This window comes from Chiloscyllium punctatum, chromosome 26 (assembly GCF_047496795.1).
Source record: "Chiloscyllium punctatum isolate Juve2018m chromosome 26, sChiPun1.3, whole genome shotgun sequence".
Lineage (NCBI taxonomy): Eukaryota > Metazoa > Chordata > Chondrichthyes > Orectolobiformes > Hemiscylliidae > Chiloscyllium > Chiloscyllium punctatum.
In genome coordinates this window covers 3532590-3552300 of record NC_092764.1, presented here as the reverse complement: position 1 = coordinate 3552300, position 19711 = coordinate 3532590, and the positions used below count along the sequence as shown (strand labels likewise).

At 45.0% G+C, this 19711-nt stretch overlaps 2 protein-coding genes across 5 annotated transcripts in view; one reads left to right on the top strand and one right to left on the bottom strand.

Annotated features, from left to right (window-relative positions):
• The window catches only part of rhpn2 (rhophilin, Rho GTPase binding protein 2), a 62561-nt gene extending 49998 nt beyond the window's left edge, over positions 1-12563 (top strand). Inside the window, exons 14-15 of the mRNA XM_072595775.1 lie at positions 6036-6194; positions 11024-12563. Of these exons, the coding sequence (XP_072451876.1) occupies positions 6036-6194; positions 11024-11260 (396 nt within the window). The 3' untranslated portion in view covers positions 11261-12563. The remainder of the gene's footprint in view (positions 1-6035; positions 6195-11023) is intronic.
• kiaa0513 (KIAA0513 ortholog) overlaps positions 1-19711 on the bottom strand; it is a 173303-nt gene that overhangs the window by 35822 nt on the left and 117770 nt on the right. The window contains exons 4-6 of one of the 4 annotated variants that reach the window (XR_011964225.1): positions 17243-17395; positions 14813-15204; positions 6188-6506 (exon numbers count right to left, since the gene is read on the bottom strand). Coding sequence is in view for 2 of the 4 variants with exons in the window: in XM_072595778.1 (XP_072451879.1) it covers positions 14923-15204; positions 17243-17395 (435 nt within the window). In the remaining 2 variants the exon portion in view is untranslated. Of the gene's footprint in view, positions 1-6187; positions 6507-13360; positions 15205-17242; positions 17396-19711 lie in introns of those variants that run through there. The other 3 variants (XR_011964224.1, XM_072595778.1, XM_072595780.1) reach the window with 3 other exon arrangements.

Sequence of the window (19711 nt, the reverse complement as noted above, 5' to 3'; positions counted from 1 at the left end):
TAGCTGACAAGTCTGTATGTATATAATTCAGAAAGGGCCGCCAGGTCCTATAAAACAGTTCCGTTTTCTGGTGCACCATACTCGTGAGGAAGTCCATATAACTATAACTTCAGCTCTATAACTAACCTACGCACCCTGAGAGTCCCAGGGAATTTTCCTGAAATTGGAATGTTCTTCCTCGCACAGAATGAAAGAATATTAGAGTTTCTTCCCATGCACGTCCAAAGAAAACCCAAGAGAAGGGACACTGGATCTACCTTGACCTCAGTTCCTAAGACCTCTTCCAAAACACCTGCTATGGCACCCCAATACCTAAGAAGCTCATGGCATAACCACAAGCCATAAGTAGTGGTACCAACATCTTTTTATATTTGGGGCACAGTGGGGACAGTCCTTTCTTAAATTTCGCAAGCCACTACGGTGCCAAATGAGTCCTGCGGAGTACCTTCAGTTGCATAGCCTGCATCCTTTTACAATTCAAAATCTTCCTTACATTCTCCCAAATATCCTTCCATGTTTCTGACGAGATCTCCACCCCCAGTTCTTGAGTCCAGATTCTGCACAGTCTCTCTGTCCTTCTGGGCATTGCCTCCTAACAAGTGATAGCAGGTGCTGACTGAGAGAGCGCCTGTGGACTGAAGCACACTCCTTTCCATATCCAACTTATAGGGACTAACCATCAATGTCGTCATCTTCTGTATAAAGTCCCTAACCTGAAAGTAATGAAAGAGATCCCTCCTAGGTAGCTTGTATTTCTGGCTCAGCTGCTCGAAAGACATTATGACCTCCCGTCAAATAAATCTCCCAAACAGGAGGCTCCTCTCGACTACCAGAGCTTAAAGCCAGAATCCATCAATCCCAGCCAGAACCCGAACATTCCTACTATGGGAGTGAAAGGGGAAGCTTTTTTTTGTAAATTGCCCTCACCTTGTTGCATCATTCTCCATGCTTTAATAGTGTTAAGGACAATTGGATTTCTGCAATGGTCCATAACCATCCTCACCTTGTCCATAAACAACAAATTGAGGGGGCATTTTGCCTGAGAGGCTTCTATGTCCAGCCAGATTGATCACGGGTCAGGTCCACGCCCCCAAACAACCCACCCTCCCATCCTGGTACTTTCCCCTGCCACTGCAGGAACTGTAAAACCTGTGCCCACACCTCCTCCCTCACCTCTATCCAAGGCCCTAAAGGAGCCTTCCACATCCGTCAAAGTTTTACCTGCACATCCACTAATATCATTTATTGTATCCGTTGCTCCCGATGCGGTCTCCTCTACATTGGGGAGACTGGGTGCCTCCTAGCAGAGCGCTTTAGGGAGCATCTCCGGGACACCCGCACCAATCAACCGAACCGCCCCGTGGCCCAACATTTCAACTCCCCTTCCCACTCTGCCGAGGACAAGGAGGTCCTGGGCCTCCTTCACCGCCGCTCCCTCACCACCAGACGCCTGGAGGAAGAACGCCTCATCTTCCGCCTCGGAACACTTCAACCCAGGGCATCAATGTGGACTTCAACAGCTTCCTCAACTTCCCCTTCCCCCACCTCACCCTAGTTCTAAACTTCCAGCTCAGTAACTGTCCCCATGACTTGTCCGGACTTGTCCTACCTGCCTATCTTCTTTTCCACTTATCCACTCCACCCTCTCCTCCTTGACCTATCACCTTCATCCCCTCCCCCACTCACCCATTGAACTCTATGCTACTTTCTCCCCACCCCCACCCTCTTCTAGCTTATCTCTCCATGCTTCAGGCTCACTGCCTTTATTCCTGATTAAGGGCTTTTGCCCGAAACATCGATTTCGAAGCTACTTGGATGCTGCCTGAACTGTTGTGCTCTTCCAGCACCACTAATCCAGAATCTGGTTTCCAGCATCTGCAGTCATTGTTTTTACCAGATTGATCACAGGTCCTGGCAGGCACAGTCAGCCATCTAAGAAAATAGGGAACTCAATTGATATTTCTTAAAATCGAGGACATCCAAACCTCCCATGCCCTGTGAAAGCTGCTATTTGGCCAGCTTAAGAGGCTGCCTGTGGTGCCAGATGAAAGATCTGAGCTAACTGTAAAGCCTCCGTACTGCTTGCCTTAGCAGTAAATGGAGCATTCACATTGGATAAACTAGGAAGAACATCCATTTTAACCAGAGCTATTCTACCCAACCAAGATATTGGAAGATCCTCCCAGTGCTGAAGTTCCTGTGTTATCTTCTCTAGCAACTGCACAAAGTTAGTTTTATGTAATTGATCGAAGGCCGGGTGATAAAAATGTCTAAATATAAGAAACCTCCCTGTGATCACCTGAAAGGCAATCTGATTCCACCCCCAAGACCAGATATTCTAGGAAGGCTCCCCACAGGCATGGCCTCTGACTTCATAAAATTAATTATTTTTATTAATTTATTTTAATAAATTAACAAAATGGATTAATCACTTTTATTAAACAGGGCACAGAAATCATTGGATCAGTTAAAAAGAACATCATCTGCATAGAGGGTGATCTTTATGCCTAACTGATCCTACCTCGGGGCAATTATATCAGGGCCCCTCCAGATGGCCTCTGCCATTGGCTCAATCACCAATGTAAATAATAGCAGTGAGAAGGCACCCTTGTCTGCTGCCTCTGCCGATACTAAAATTGTCTGATCTTGTACCATTAGTGAGAACCGCTGCTTTTGGGTCACTATATAACACTGCCACCCACCTGGCAAAAACCCCTCCAAGACCAAACCCCTCCAGTACATAAGAGGTACGGTCACTCCACCCAGTCAAATGCTTTCCCTGTATCCAGGGAGACTACCAAGCCCGGAATCGACCCTTGCTGGCATGCCTGAACCATGTTTAATACTCTTCTAATATTATTAGTAGACCTGCGACCCTGAATAAAACCTGTCTGGCTTTCATTTACGACAAAGGGTAAAATCCTGTCCAACCTCGATGGCAGCATTTTTGACAGAATTTTAAAATCCATGTTCAGTAGCGATATGGGCCTATACAAAGTGCAATCCTCTCGTGCTTTCCCTTTCTTGAGAATAAGAGAAATATTTGCTTCTCTCAGAGATTGGGAGATAGTCTTGACTGTGTGTGAGTAGTTGTACGTATCCAACAGAGGCCCGGCCAGTGTGTCTATAAAGTCCTTGGAAAAACTCACTTTGGAGTCCATCTGAGCTGGGTGCTTTATCACTGTCTTATGTCTTGGATTGTCAGAGGGGCATTCAAAAGAAACACCTGCTCTGAAGTTACACCCTGAAGGTCCAGGGTCTTAAATGGCTCCATCTTTGCCAATTTGTCCTCAGTCCTCTGAGCTGTACTGGTCAGAGTAGGACTTCCTAAATGCTGCATTACATATTTCTGGCATCGCAAGTGTACTAGCACTCTCTGCTGAATGTGAGACATTGGGAGGGCATTCTTCTTTTTGGCCAGGTACGCTAGATATCTACCTGGTTTATCACCATGCTTGAATAACCTCTGTTTCGCAAAGGAGATTTCCCTCCTTGCTGTTTGGGTGAGCACAGCATTCAAAGTAGCCCTGAGGGCTATAATTTGCTGCAGTTTGGTTCCAGATGGCTAAGTTGCTTAAAGTCTCCCCCTATAATTGTACGACGTGCCCCATGGGCCATCAACCTGGAAAGCACATCTGTTAAAAATGAGGGGATGTGACAGGGGCAATATACATTCAAGATCCCATACTCTCTTCCATGTATTAAAGGTTTAAGAATCATAAACCACCCATATTCATTCTTAATTTGGTCTAACAGTTGAAATTGGAGATTGAATTAAAGGATGAGAAAAAACACCTGTCTGACCCCTCCCTGCTGTAACTTCAAGTGCTCCTTATTAGTTAAATGTGTTTCTTGCAGCAAGGCTACATTGACCGTTTCTTTTCTGAGGCTTGAAAGAATCATTTTTCCTTTAATTGGTGAATGACTTCCCTTTAATATTCCAGGTGCACCATTTAAACGAATGGGTAGCCATAGCTGTCTGAAACAGCCTGTGACCACCCCCCATCAAATCAAAACTTCTAACAGCTACTTCTACAACAGACCAACATATATCACAAATGAAAGGAGACTTTCCCCTTTGCCCACAAGGGGCGCTCACACTACCCACTAAACCCTCCATAGATTCTTCTAGCTGAAGCCCCAGACAACACAAAGCAAGAAAAAGTTACACCTATCTTAAAACAAAATAAAAAGTGGGCACTCAACCCCATCTTATCCATACTTCAACCCTAGGTACTCGTGATACAAAAAAAACCCAGTGGGAAAAAGAACAATTAGGACTCCCCAACATAGAAAAGAACCCGACAACCAGGAAAACCAGGCAAACTACAGAGAAAATCAAAGTAAACATTATTGTCCATGTTATTTGAGCCAGCCAGTCTAGTTTAAGGCAGCCAGGAGGTCCTTTGCCTTTCCTGGTGAGTCAAAATTAAACACAGAACCTCTGTGGCTGAAATGTAATATTGCCGGATATCTTTTGGAATACTGGACATTCAAGTCCTTCAAGTGCCTTTTTATCTCATCAAAGGCCTTCCTCTTGCGAACCACGACTGCAGAAAAGTCTTGGAAAAGCATAATTTGTGATCCTTTGTATATCAGAGCCTGTGGATCCTTCTGTAGTGCTCTCGAGGCTTCCAGCTTCATTTCATTATCCCTGTAATGCTTGAGTCACACTAGGACCCGCGCCCTCTGGTCCGGACCAGGCGTGCGCCCTCTGGTCCGGACCAGGCGTGCGCCCTCTGGTCCGGACCAGGCGTGCGCCCTCTGGTCCGGACCAGGCGTGCGCCCTCTGGTCCGGACCAGGCGTGCGCCCTCTGGTCCGGACCAGGCGTGCGCCCTCTGGTCCGGACCAGGCGTGCGCCCTCTGGTCCGGACCAGGCGTGCGCCCTCTGGTCCGGACCAGGCGTGCGCCCTCTGGTCCGGACCAGGCGTGCGCCCTCTGGTCCGGACCAGGCGTGCGCCCTCTGGTCCGGACCAGGCGTGCGCCCTCTGGTCCGGACCAGGCGTGCGCCCTCTGGTCCGGACCAGGCGTGCGCCCTCTGGTCCGGACCAGGCGTGCGCCCTCTGGTCCGGACCAGGCGTGCGCCCTCTGGTCCGGACCAGGCGTGCGCCCTCTGGTCCGGACCAGGCGTGCGCCCTCTGGTCCGGACCAGGCGTGCGCCCTCTGGTCCGGACCAGGCGTGCGCCCTCTGGTCCGGACCAGGCGTGCGCCCTCTGGTCCGGACCAGGCGTGCGCCCTCTGGTCCGGACCAGGCGTGCGCCCTCTGGTCCGGACCAGGCGTGCGCCCTCTGGTCCGGACCAGGCGTGCGCCCTCTGGTCCGGACCAGGCGTGCGCCCAATGTGCCCATTCAATCTGCACGTGGCCTACCTCAACTGCCAGCTTCAGAAACTGCGGGAGCCATTGCTCCAAGAAACTGATGAGCTTGGCCACCTTCCTCCTGTTCAGGGAGACCCTCCAGATAGATGTTCTTCCGACAGCCTCTATTTTCGAGGTCACCAACCTGCACTCCCAAGGCCTGTACTTGCTATTCCAGGGCATGGACCCGCCCACTGAGCATTCTGCTGCAGTTCATTGCTCCACCTCCATGATGCGCTGCCCGAGAGCTAGATCTCCTGCTCATGCTTCTGCAGCATGACTGAGATCAGTTCCAGCCTGGTCAGTGTTTCCTCCATCGCTGAATCGATCTTCTCTCGGAGTGTTCACAGGGGCTGACGCTGCGGCCGTGGATGTGTCCTGTACTGCAGGGGACTGCCCTGCTTGTTGCAATCCTCGCAGTCCCTTCTCTTTAGTCAATTTTCTCATTACTATTTTAAACTAACACCCAGCAATTCTGGGGATCAAAAACTAACCATTTCTACCACAGTGGGTAATAGAGGGAGGGTGAGTGCACCAGAGGGAGGGTTCTGGTGCAGAGCTCAGCAGGGCAGACCTACTGGATCGCCAGCTTGAATCCCCCCAGTGTGAGCAGCTTAATGGATCAGTTAGTATTTTGTGAAGGAGTTCTGACTCTCTCTCTCTCTTTCTGTTTTTAAGCGGTCAGGCCTGAAGGATGGAGATATCATTGTGTCTGTTGCAGGGAAGGACTGTAAATGGAGCTCGGTGAGTGAAGTGATTCAAATGCTGAAGGAAATGCCTGAAAATGGATTAGACATTCAGGTCATCAGCCCTCAAGGCCTGGAGACTGTGCAGCTGGTGAGTGACTGTGGGACATTCACAGATTCTGCTGGGACAGTGTAGTACAGGGATGAGCAAATCTAATGCTGTTGTTACACACTGGCAGTGCTAGTTTGTTTTGTTCAATATCTGTTAGGCAGAGCAGGTCCCATGCCCCTCGCTGGCTGGTTTTACCTCAGTAAAGTTTTCTGTTTAAGGAAATCCTGACTTGGTCCTCACTCCTCATTACTCTTCTCTGACTTGGCCATGTTCTCTTTGAGGCTGATTCTCTCTGGTACGCTTGTGCAGTGTAACTAACAAGCTGGTTAGTGAGTGTAGTGTCACTGTTTCCTAGATTGAGGAGAAGGGAAGTGAGACATGATTGAACTACAGGCTTGGATCAATATCTCATCGATAATCCTCTTCACTTTGAAATCACCTCTTGGGCACCTCAAATGAGCCGAGTTCCTTTTCACCCCTTTTTCCTCTTTGTGAACCATGCAGACCCCCAACTCCAACAATGAAAATGGAATAGTTGGAGTATGGGAAAAACCTCTGGCTGAACAGCTGCTCCTTTCCTGAGGTATTTTAGGTGCTGGAGGTGATTTCCTTGAATTCCAGGAGCAGCAATTACTGTTTCACATGCTGTTGCATTGTTTTGGAACTTGAGGAAAAAAAGTCAAAACAGCAGTTTTAAAAAGTACAGACAAAGGAAGCATATGGGGAGGTCAGTGCAGGAGAGAGAGAAAGAAACTGACACCAGTGAACTGCACTGTTGCTGCCTTTGCTGTTTGAATTCATGTATCACTGGACATTGGCGTGCGTTTGGGAAAATTAACAAAGTGAAATTCACAAATTATCTTGGAGGAACCTGTTTGGGTGAAGTTCACAGCACAGAAATGGATAAGTGCATAGTTTTAAGTGTGGCCTACAGAAGGTCTGCAGTAGTGAGTAGAGTGGGTTCGTTCTTGATTGGTTTTTTGGACACATGTCTCTTGATTAAACTTAAAATATAAGTTATAACTATTACTTTAACCTAGGGCAGTTTTTTGTATAGGAATAAGACTTAGTTTTTGGGTCTGTAGACTGTGAAGGAGCAAAAATAGCCTTTAGAGTGATATGCGCTTGTCAGATGTGGGAGTTTAAGGATAGTTTGTGTTACTGCGGATTATATCTGCAGTAAATGCTGTTGATTGAGAATCCTATCAGATCGAATGGATTGGTTGGAGAGACAGTTAGAAGCAATGAGGAATTTGCAAAGCAACAATGTGATGGATGGCAGTTATAGGAAGGGGGAAAAGTTGCAGATAGTCATATAAATGGGTTAACTCCAAGAAAGGTAAGAGAGGTAGGCAGGAGTCTTCTGTGGCTATCCCCATTTCAAACAAGTATGCTGTTTTGGAAAATGTAGGGGGTAATGGATTCTCAGGGGAACTAAGCATAAACAGCCAAGTTTCTGGTATTGAGACTGGCTCTAATGCAACAAGGAGTACGTCGGGTTCCAAGAGATCAATTGTGTTAGGGGGATTCTCTAGTCCAAGGTACAGACAGACGTTTCTGTGACCAGCAGTGAAAAAGCAGAATGGTGTTGCTTCCCTGGTGCCAGGATCAAGGATGTCTCTGAGAGGGTGCAGAATGTTCTCATGGGGGAGAGGGGCCAGCAAGAGGTCATTGTCCACACTGGAACCAACGGCATAGGAAGGGAGAAGGTTGAGATTATGAAGGGAGATTAGAGAGTTAGGCAGGAATTTAAAAAGAAGGTTCTCTAGTAGTAATATCTTGATTTATTCCTGGTGCTATGAGCTAGTGAGGGTGGAATAGGAGGATATAGCAGATAAATGCATGGCTGAGAAGCTGGTATATGAGAGAAGGATCATTTCTGGATCATTGGAATCTCTTTTGGGGTAGAAGTGACCTGTACAAGAAGGACTGATTGCACCTAAATCGGAAGGGGGCTAATGTACTGGCAGGGAGATTTGCTAGAACTGCTTGGGAGGATTTAAACTAGTAAGGTGGGGGGGGTGGGATCCAGGGGGATAGTGAGGAAAGAGATCGATCGGAGACTGGTACAATTGAGAACAGAAATGAGTCAAACAGTCAGGGCAGGCAGGGACAAGGTAGAGAACAAGATAGGAGTGATAAATTAAACTGCATCTATTTAAATGCAAGGGGCTTAACAGGAAAGGCAGATGAACTCAGGGCATGGTTAGGAACATGGGAATGGAATATTATAGCAATTACAGAAATATGGCTCAGGGATGGGCAGGACTGGCAGCTTAATGCTCCAGGATACAAATGCTACAGGAAGGATAGAAAGGGAGGCGAGAGGAGGGGAAGTGGTGTTTTTGATAAGGGATAGCATTACAGCTGTACTGAGGGAGGATATTCCTGAAAATACATCCAGGGAAGGTACTAGAGGTATACAAAATTGAGGGGCATAGATAGGATAAATAGACAAAGTCTTTTCCCTGGGGTGGGGAGTCCAGAACTGGAGGGCATAGGTTTAAGGGTGAGAGGGCAAAGATGTAAAAGACTTAAGGGGCAACTTTTTCATGCAGTGGGTGGTACATGTATGGAATGACCTGCCAGAGGAAGTGGTGGAGGCTGGTACAATTGCAACATTTGAGACATTTGGTTGGTTATATGACTAGGAAGGGTTTGGAGGGATATGGGCCGGGTGCTAGCAGGTGGGACTAGATTAGGTTGGGATATCTGCTTGGCATGGACGAGTTGGACCAAAGGGTCTGTTTCTGTGCTGTACATCTCTATGACTGAGTGAGTATTTATTAATTACTCCATGGGATGCTGGCATTATTGCCTGTCTGGATTATCTGTCTTTGGGGTGTAGGATCACCCTGGTGCTGTTAGGGAAGGGTATTACTGTGGTTGATGCAATGCTGGTCTGTTGGTGAGATTAGCTGAAGGGGCAAACAAGCTAAAGGGGCAATCGATCAGCAACTCAATGGATCATGAGCAATAGCCCTCGGGCACAGTGCAGCGTGGCCAGTGTTGGGCCCCCCTCTTGGGCACGGTGCTGGGTCCCGTGTGTCTGTGTGTGAGAGAGAGAGAGAGAGATTTGGAGGAGAAGAATGTAGGTGGCCAGTGGTGCAACAGTGTGGCCCAGTGCCAGCGAGTTCCTCCTCTTCTCCCCTCCCCTCCCAATTCCAGTTTTTATTCCACTGTACATTTAGTCTTACCGTGGTGCTGTTTTGCTGACTGGGGAGAGAACATTTGGTTCTCCTGTCTAGGCAATCAGACCAGGCCAGCTGACAAGACTGGGTGGCAACGTGTGGCTGGTTAAGACTGGAATGGAAATAGGGTTGGTACTGGCCTTGCCTTTTGTGATCTCAGTCTCTGCTCAACTCCTGACCCTGATTCTGTGCCAATGTTTTCCCAAGTGTAATGTAAATGAGTTTGAGATGTGGTTACAGTGTACAGGGATCAGTTGAACATGTCCTCAGCTGCCCTGCTTGGCCTCCTGTCAATAAAAACTTTGGGATCAAGGATTCCATCAAAAACAGTCTGGGTGTTAACTCAATGATTGCTAATATAGGTAGGACAGGTTGAGAAAAATAATTGTTCCTCTGGCGATAAACTCCTATGGCCAGGCTCGTGTTCCCTATAACCTCCAACCAGCTTCATTGCCTGTAGTATAATTGCTGTTGAAATTCAAAGTATTTCCATTTATTTATTCCAACAAACCCACTTTCTCTAAAGAAAATGAGCAGCAACATTGGAAATATTAGCCCAAGGAGGGAAATGTTAAAACTTTGTTTACAGGGGTTTATTATAAGTGACTGATTTCTGTTCAGATGTAACATCATTTATTCTTGCTGTGTACATTGCCTGATGGGGCCTGGAATTGAAGTTGCCTTGAATTGGTTTGAGTGGTCTCCGAAATCTCCAAGCAGACCATTGGGAGCTCAGTTGGTGCAGTCCTCTCTCCAGGATGTGTTCTGCTGGTGGTTACTCGGCTCTTTCTCGTCAACTTTAATTATTTGACCAACAACTTCTACAACACCTCTGTGTTAGTCAAAGGAGCTTCTACTGTCAAAATATCCAATTCATTAGAGGGACACTGTATTTTCTGCTGTAGCTAATCAATACAAATATTCACCTACAGGAATTACAAACTGTGGCAAAAAAGCGAGGGGAAAGAGTCCTCTAATCCTAGGGTAAGGGAATCCAAAATTAGAGGCCATAGGTTTAAGGTTAGGGGAAGGCCAGGTCATTGAGGATATTTTAGATGGAGATAGGTTCTTGATTGTCAAGGGGATCAAATGTCATGGCGGGGGAAAGCAAGAGAATGGGTTGGGAAACTGATCAGCCATGATTGAATGAATGGTGGAGCAGACTCTATGGGCCGAATGGCCTAATTTCAGCTCCTATGTCTTCTGGGAAAGATTTAAACAGGACCTGAGAGGGAACATTTTCATGTTGGTGCATGTATGGAATAAGCTACCAGAGGTGGTGATGGAGGCTGGTACAATTATAACATTTAAAAGACATCTGGATGGAAGAGGGATATGGGTCAAATGCTAGCAAACAGGATTACATCAGATTAGGATGTCTGGTCGGTGTGGATGAATTGGATTATTGGATATGTTTCTGTGCTGTATGACTCTGACCATATGAAAGCAGGGAATGTTCAGTTTTCCTCTAAATCCAGTTGAGTTTGTAACTCTGACTTATTCTCCTGTGACTTGCCACTGTTTCATTAGACACTTGCTAATTATGCAGAAAACTGGTTTGTTTTAGCCAATGGAAATGGTTTAGCAAATAGTTAGTGTCTTTCAAGCACAGACAGTATCTTGACTGGTTTTAGCAATTTTTGGACACTTTGCTAATTTGTTCATTTCTGATCTCAGCCCAAGTGTGCGACGTACAGTGGAGGGTTACCCAAAACCTATTCGTTGACGTGCCTGACTCTGGATGATGCAAAGAGCAGGAAAGGCAAGAAAGTGGTGAAGAAACTGTCATTCCTGAACTGGGGTGGTAAGAACACAAAGAAGACAGCAAGTACAGTCAGCCTTCCCTCGGCAGTAGATGATAGTCCCCAGCAAGTTTCCAACACAGAGACGTTAGATGGGAGCTGCCTGTACTGAGGGACCCTGCCTAGTGACTGGACTCTTGATTCTAACCCCTAACACAATGTAGACATCCTACCCAGCCTCTGCTCTCACTTGCACCAGAAGCCAGAAAATGAAGGCTTCAAGAATCATTGTCTGGACAAGCATCATTTAACTCCCACAAAGTGTCATCCTAGCAGATGCAGTATGTCTCCTGCTTGATGTTCAACTGCCTTAATCCCAACTCTTGCTATGCAGCTCACTGAATTTGAGTGACCAAAAGTATAACGCTCGTACAAATTTCAACAACTGATTACTTCCCAGAATGAACTTTATCTCTGCCATCCAATGTAACAGAGGTGTCCTAGTTCTTGCATGTGTATGTGTTTCTCTTTACATCCTGCTGCACCCTGTCTGATTGAAGCTTCCACTTGACATTATAGGATTGAGAAATGAGGAAGAGAGGGCAGGACACTTTGCTAACGCACTGTCCTCAGTAGACAGAAGTTCTGGTCATTGGTCAATTAACCTCCTGCTTGGTGCAAATCCCAGAAATGGGCTCCAAAGGGCCAAGATGAATTGACATCCCCTCTATCATCAAATTCAAGTCTTTTGAAGAATGAACAAGCAGCTGATTCCATTTAGAGATTCCAGTGTTTTGGATTGCTGAGGTTGTATGGCCAATACAATGCTTTGTTAGTTTATAAATACTGTCTACAGGGTAGATTTAAAATATTACTGTTTGATACTCAAATGAAAATTGTGCCTTAATTTAATAATTAGAATATAAATCTAAAAGTCTGATTTATTTTTGGGTACATATCTTTAACTATATTTTACTCTGGTCTATGTGGGTTTAACTTCAGGAAGTATTTGTACATTGTTGTGTACAGAGCTTGTCCTATATTTAACATAATCAAGATGTCAGATTTTCTTTCCACTGAGCTCTGCCCCTCCTGTCCCACTCTGCCTGTACTGTGGGATGGGGAACTCGGATCTGACCACGTCAGCCTGTAGGATAGGATCTATCCCCCTAGGAATGGCACTTTCTACCTGGTTAAACAGAAGTGCTATTGCCTATGAAATGAGGTGGTAATAAGTAGCTCTTCCAAATGAAGATTATTGCTGCTGTCCATGACAAACTGGTACCGCTCACCAGGATGCCATTTCTATTGAAACTCTGTCCTGCTGGTACAGCAATTATACCTTGTACAACACAGACACACTTCTGCAACTCTGTCTTCCAGCCATTGTTTTGTAATTGGATTATTTATGTTGTGATTTTTAAAAATCTCATTGTACAGATGTAATGTGTAGAAATTAAAGATCAAGTGTAAAACTGCTTGCCTGAATTTCTTGACTTGTAGACCAGAATGACAATCGGTAGCAACCAGACTCCAGAGGAACCAGGAGAAGGCTGCAGCCTCCGGCAATAATTCTGACCCTACTCGTCATGTTGTTTAAGGTCAAAGTCACATGATACCAGGTTATAGCCCAACTGGTTTATCTGAAATCAAGCTTTCAGTGCTACTCAAGCTTGTAATTTCAAATAACTTTTTGGACTATAACCTGGTGACATATGACTTCTGACCTTGTCTACCCCAGTCCAATAGCAGCACCTCTGTCACATATTAGTTAGACTTGGATAGTTCTGATTTGCTGGGTTCACAAGAGGTTTGAGTAACTGCCACAGAGCAGAAGAGACATTAGTCCAGAAGCTGATAGCAATCTGCAACTTGGAAGGGGAGTTGGAGCATTTAACAGGATTACACTAGAGGAAGCCCAGTAAACACTAATCTCCAGAAACTTTCAGCCACTTCATGGTCAGTTTAGTGACCAGATTCTCTCAGGAAGTAATGGAAACAGATAGCTCTGCTTCCAGCTGGCTGCATCCTTTGAACCCAGGCCACTGTCAGCCCCACCTCTATTTTCTAGATGGGAAAGACCTATATTTAATCACTTGCTGACATGTATGCTTTATCCCTGTAGCTATAAAGATGATTGATCAATATCATCAGGATCTGGTTATACATTCTAATAGTGAAAGAATTAAAATAATCTGGCTTAATTATACAAGGTTTTGCAATCACTAAAACAAACCAAGGAAGCTGCATGTATCTCATCTCCACTATTAATTCTGCTTCTCCCCCTGAATAGTTCCTGTTTGTTAGCAATATTTTGCTAAGTGTGAGAAATGTGCCTGTTCCTTTTCTTACCTGTCTTACAACAGAGGAAATAAAAACAGTCAATCAGAACATTTGGAAATGAACATAGTGACTAGTACAGAGAGTGGTCACTGTGAGACTCCTGGCCATAGAAGGCCTTAGCAGCTATGTCACTGAATGTTAAGACAGTGACAGATTAGTTCTTGCTTTAAAAGGTTGTTTCATTCATGAGATGTGGGTGTTGTTGGCTAGAGTAGTGTTCATTGCCCATCTGTGGGTCTGGAGTCACAGAGGCCAGTACAATAGTCTCATTCCCTAAAGGGCATTAGTGAATGAGATGGGTTTTCTTTTCCAACTGACAATTGCTTTCCTAGTCATCATTAGACTTTCAATTCTAGATTTTTGTTGATTCAAATTACATAATCTGCCATGGCAGGATTCAAACCTAGGACCCCAGACCCTTTTATGTGGGTTTCTGGATTAATAGTCCAACAATAATACTACCGGGCCTTGATTAGTAAGGGGATCAGAGGTTATAAGGAGAAGGCAGGAGAATAGAGTTGAGAAACACATCCACCCTGATCAAATGGCAGAACAGACTTGATGGGCAGAATGGCCAAATTTTGCTTCTATCTCTTATGGTCCTGAATATACAACTCAATGTGTCATTTGCAAGTTTTACTAGTTTACCTTCTAGGCAGTAGTCTCTTCATTTTTAAAAAATGCTTCTTTCATGAAGTGAATGACAGAGCAGCATTTATTACCCATCCTAATTGCCCTTGGACTGAGTGCCTTGTCCAGCTACTTCAGGGGCCACTTGAGTCAAACCACAGTGGGTGAGGATGGCAGGACTCCAGGTGAGTTTTTAAACACCATCTAATTGACTATGGTTTTATAGTGACCATAACTGAGACTAGCTTTCAATTCCAGACTGATTCAAGCTGCACCAATTGCCACATGTGCCTGGAACTTTAGCCTGGGCCTCTGTCATACTAGTCCAGTGCCATCACTGCTACATCATCATTGCCCTATCAAGATATTTAACTACTCTAACAGTTACAGTAAGACTAGGAAAACCTCTTGAGTTTTGAAGCAAATAGTGTCTGATAGAAAGCTGCAAGCTCCAGTTTAATTGTATCTGACCTGATGGAGTTTTATCCACAATGACAGAGCATAGGGAGTGAGAGGCATTGGAATTATTTTTAATTTGAGAATCTTTTGCACAAATGCATTTCCCAGTCAACACACTCTGAACATCTCTCCCAGGACACAACCCCTTATCTCTAAAATACCTGAGCACTGCAGCAGCCAGAACTGGTCTAAACTGGAGCGTATTCTCTGCATTAGTTCCGGAGTTCACCATTCTCTAATCCAAGTTAGATGTTAATTCTGAGCAAGGAGCATCACTGAAATGATTACTCACAGGATGTTGCAGGAGAATCTCCTGCAGCAGCTTCCTGTGATGCTGATCAACCTGGAGTATTGTATAGTGAGTTGGTTCACAGCTGGCAATGAGAGCAGCTCTTGAGTAACTCACTGACGTTGACAGTCTGTAAAGCCCAGGCATCCATTTGCTGGTGAGAAGAACCGAGTGATCTGCTGAGCTAGTGCCTGTCCTACCACTGCTTCCAGCTCCTGCGTACTGGCAACACTCAGTTGCTGGATACTGGGGAAGTGTTGCAGCAGACTCATAGCTTTGACTTTCCCGACTCCAGGGATCTGCTGGATGCTGGCCAGGATCCTAGCATCAGACAAATGAGTGTGTGCCCTGCGCTGGAAGGGATTGCGCCCCTGCTCCTTACTCTCCTCGTGAATCTGCAAGAAGACAGTGGGTGGGATTAGTTCACAAATGAGTGACAGCAATTGTTTCAAACAGATGGACTAGAATGAAAGAACTGTCATTTCTTTTGTAACCCTTGTGTCCTCAGGGCATCTCAATGTTTGACCCAAAACAGCCACTCATTTCAACATAAACCTTCTCTCATCCATCTTTGTCTAACTCAACCAGCATAACCCTCTTTTTCCTCAATCATTGTTCCTTTACCACACTGTTAAACACAACAGAAACTGTTGTTCCAGCATTCCACCTGAACAACTTAAGGGGAATTTAATTGTCTAGTTCTCTGCTGACCACTCACTCATGACCCAAGATCAAAACAGAGGGATGGACTTGTTTTTCTGGCAGTGAGGACCCATGATGGGCAATTGATGTGTAATTTTTGCTTCTGTTTTTAATCCTGTTTTTTTGTACACTAAGATGTACCCTGGAGAATGGTGACCTTGTACACTTTTCATTGTACTCCTGTATTTGAATTCACAAGACAATAAAACCTAAATCTAAAAAATGTTTTGGCATCTTAACCAAACATTGAATGAGTGCCAACACTTCTAGGCCATTGGAGTGAAGGTCAAGATGAGATTGAATCTCAGATGGAAACCACTTTGGCAGCAAAGACAATAGACTACACACAGCTTCACTTGCTCTGGTCTACCTAACAGCAGACTACTCGGAGACATTAGACTAGAGTAGCTACCTGTACGTGCACACATTGATCCTCCTGATGTTCACAAGGAAAAATGCCCTCATTAAGAAAACACCATTGACTGTCAGTTGACGATGCACTGCTATCGACACAGAACCTCAAAACCTAGCCCCTGAGCCACACAGCACACTCCACAAACTGATGACAGCCCCACTCTCAATGGCCCAGCTCCAGGTTGACTACAAACATCCCTGACCCCAATCTTGAAACTGACCAAAGCAGTTATGTCCAGGATTTTAATCTTTCACGGAAAATCCACACAACTCTCAACCTGAGGGTATAACGTGACCACTTGCTGCACAAGAGGACATGAGAAACAGCTCAAATTTGTGACAGTGGGTGCAAATGTTAGACTATCACCACACAACTGAACACATGTTGGAGAGATCAGTTCTGGTGGCACCACAACCATTCACAGTGTGGTAGCTGAATGTCGACTGGACTGTTAACCTCGATAGCAAATTGTTTCCCATGTTACTGTGGCATAGACTTGTCTGACAATGAGGTCATTCCTGTCAAAACGTGGACAACACAATAGACAATCTGTGCACAGCAAGCTCCCATGAAATAAATTACGTTAATCTGTTTCACTTGAGTGCGATGATGCGAGTCAAAAGAGAATATCATAGAACAAGTAAAGAAACATGACAAAATGACTGCTGCACCATCATCCTGCCATCATTTTACTCTCATTTCCACTATCACAGATCTCCCCTCTGTCTCTCGCTCTCTCCTTGCTGAAAAACAGTTACATTTTGAACTGGTTCTAGAGAGTTTGTTGATTTGTCAAAGAAAATTAGGCTGGGGCACTAATGACACACCCACATCCTGTGAATCCCTGAAAAGAAAGGAAATTTTAATTTGCGCTCCCTGTCCAAGATCTGCTGAGTATTTCATAACTTTTAAGAAATATTAGGGGAGGCAACCAAAAGGCTGGTTGAAGAGCTTTTAAGGAATGTCTTAAAAAAAGTGGAAAGAGAGTTTGTGAGAGAGAGAGGTTGGATGGAATTAAGAATCTGGGTTGAAAAGTGTGGTGCTGGAAAAGCACATCAGGCCAGCAGGCATCCGAGAAGCAGGAGAGTCAACGTTTTGGGCATAAGTCCATCATCAGGATCTGCTGTGCTTTTCCAGCGCCATACTTTTCAACTCTGTCCCTCCAGCATCTGCAGTCCTACTTTCTCCTATTAAGAATCTTGGGCCTAGGCAGCAGAAGACACAAACTAGAATGGTGAGGATAAACAGGATAGGGACGAAGAAGGGAGACTGGGATTGAAGGAAGGCATTAGAACAACGTGGCAGGCAGTTCTTACCAACTGGGCGAGGAGATGTGAGGCCTCCATCTGGTTGGCCACAGGCAACACAGTCATTCCCAGCTCTAACACCACAAACCTTTGCACTGCAGGGAAGTACTGCTCACTCAGTGGGCTTTTTTCCACCACAACGATTCCATTTAAAGTACTTGCCTGGAGTTAAAGATAAGAGATGCTGATAAAAATATTGACAAAATTAAACAGACCATTTACCCCTCAAATAATGAAGAACCTCTCACTCTGAGCATCATCCTTTGAATTGATCCTTTAGATATTCAAAAACCATTTTTATTTTCACATTCTGCCTCTCCAATATCCTCCCTCTCTTGCAGCCACTAACCTCTATAGAACTAATTCTCTAGTAGCAGGGTGATGATACGGATTGCTGTCGATAACAGCAGTCCATCATCCTGCCATCATTTATTACAGCAGAACAGGTAATCCACATGTCACCAAGTGAAATTCTAATCGATTTAAATTGAATAGGAGGGAAATGAGGTGAAATTGTACTGAACTTTGGTTTATCTGCAATTGGTGGAGCATATACTGATCTGGTCACCATTTCTTGAAAATGGATAGAGGCACTGGTGAGGATATAGACCTATTCATGAGGACGATATCAGAACTGCAAGGATGTACCTATTGTGACAGACAGTCGAGCTTTTTCTTGAAAAGGAAACGTTGAAAGGTGACCAAAAGCTTTGATAGAGTTGACACAGAAGCCATTAATCAATGATCACCAAATAATTAAACTGGGAATTCAGAAGAATTTTTTTCCCAAGAGAGCGGCGAGAATTTGAACTTGTTACCAGACAGACAATCAGTCACTTAACAGGACGGAGGGGAAGCAGAACAGTGCAGTCTCAGCTAAAGCTTCATAGACCTGGATGGGCCAAAGGATATCAATGTATTTTCCAGCAAAGGAGCCACTGCTGGCCAGGTGGGTATCAGTCTCTCCAAATTCTGGAGACTCTAAACAACGAAAATCTAATCCTTGCAGTTCAAATACACCCTCAATGTTGGTTTCAGTTTCATAACATTTCATAAAGTTGTGAATGCAGTAGCCATTCTAGACCAGGGGAGTTCCACAGCCAACATTAAGATCAATAAGTTTTACAGATGTTGACTGAGGGAGTAGTGTTGGCCTGGATACAGGAGGATTTCAGTGAATTAAAAACAGTCATTTGGTAGTATAGACACTACGAATTGCTGAAATCAGACATTTTGTTGAAAAGTTTTCCTCTTTCACTCAATCAGGACAATTTGCGAGAATGCCAATTCACAGTAAAGCTAAACATTTAGATTATTGAGAGGAGAATGTATTGCCAATACCAATCAGAGTCCAACTTGCTAATCAATCAGCACGGAAACAGACCCTTCGGTCCAACCCGTCCATGCCGTCTAGATATCCCAACCCAATCCAGTCCCACCTGCCAGCACTTGCCCATATCCCTCCAAACCCTTCCTATTCATATAGTCATCCAGATGCCTTTTAAATGTTGCAATTGTACCAGCCTCCACCACTTCCTCTGGCAGCTCATTTCATACACATACCACCCTCTGCATGAAAAGGTTGCCCCTTAGGTCTCTTTTATATCTTTCCCCTCTCACCCTAAACCTATGCCCTCTAGTTCTGGACTCCCTTTCCCAAGGAAAATACTTTGTCTATTTATCCTATCAATGCTCCTTATGATTTTATAAACCTCTATAAGGTCATCCCTCAGCCTCCAATGCTCCAGAGAAAAAAGCCCCAGCCTGTTCAGTCTCTCCTTATGATAGGGAGGAGACCAGAATTACACGCAATATTCCAACAGTGGCCTAACCAATGTCCTGTACAGCCACAACATGACCTCCCAACTCCTGTACTCAATAGACTGACCAATACAGGAAAGCATACCAAATGCCTTCTTCACTATCCTGTCTACCTGCAACTCCACTTTCAAGGAGCTATGAACTTGCACTCCAAGGTCTCTTTGTTCAGCAACACTCCCTAGGACCTTACCATTAAGTGTATAAGTCCTGCTAAGATTTGCTTTCCCAAAATTAATTCTAAATTAAACTCCATCTGCCACTTCTCAGCCCATTGGCCCATCTGGTCTAGATCCTGTTGTAACCTGAGGTAACCCTCTTTGCTGTCCACTACACCTCCAATTTTGGTGTCATCTGCAAACTTACTAACTGTACCTCTTAAACTCACATCCAAATCATTTATATAAATGACAAAAAGTAGTGGACTCGTCAGAGGCCTCCAGTTTGAAAAGCAACCCTCCACCGCCACCCTCTGTCTTCTACCTTTGAGCCAGTTCTGTATCCAAATGGTCAGTTCTCCCTGTGTTCCATGAGATCTAACCTTGCTCACCAGTCTCCCATGGGGAACCTTGTCAAATGCCTTACTGCAGTCCATATAGATCACATCTACTGCTCTGCCCTCATCAATCCTCTTTGTTTCTTCTTCAAAAAACTCAATCA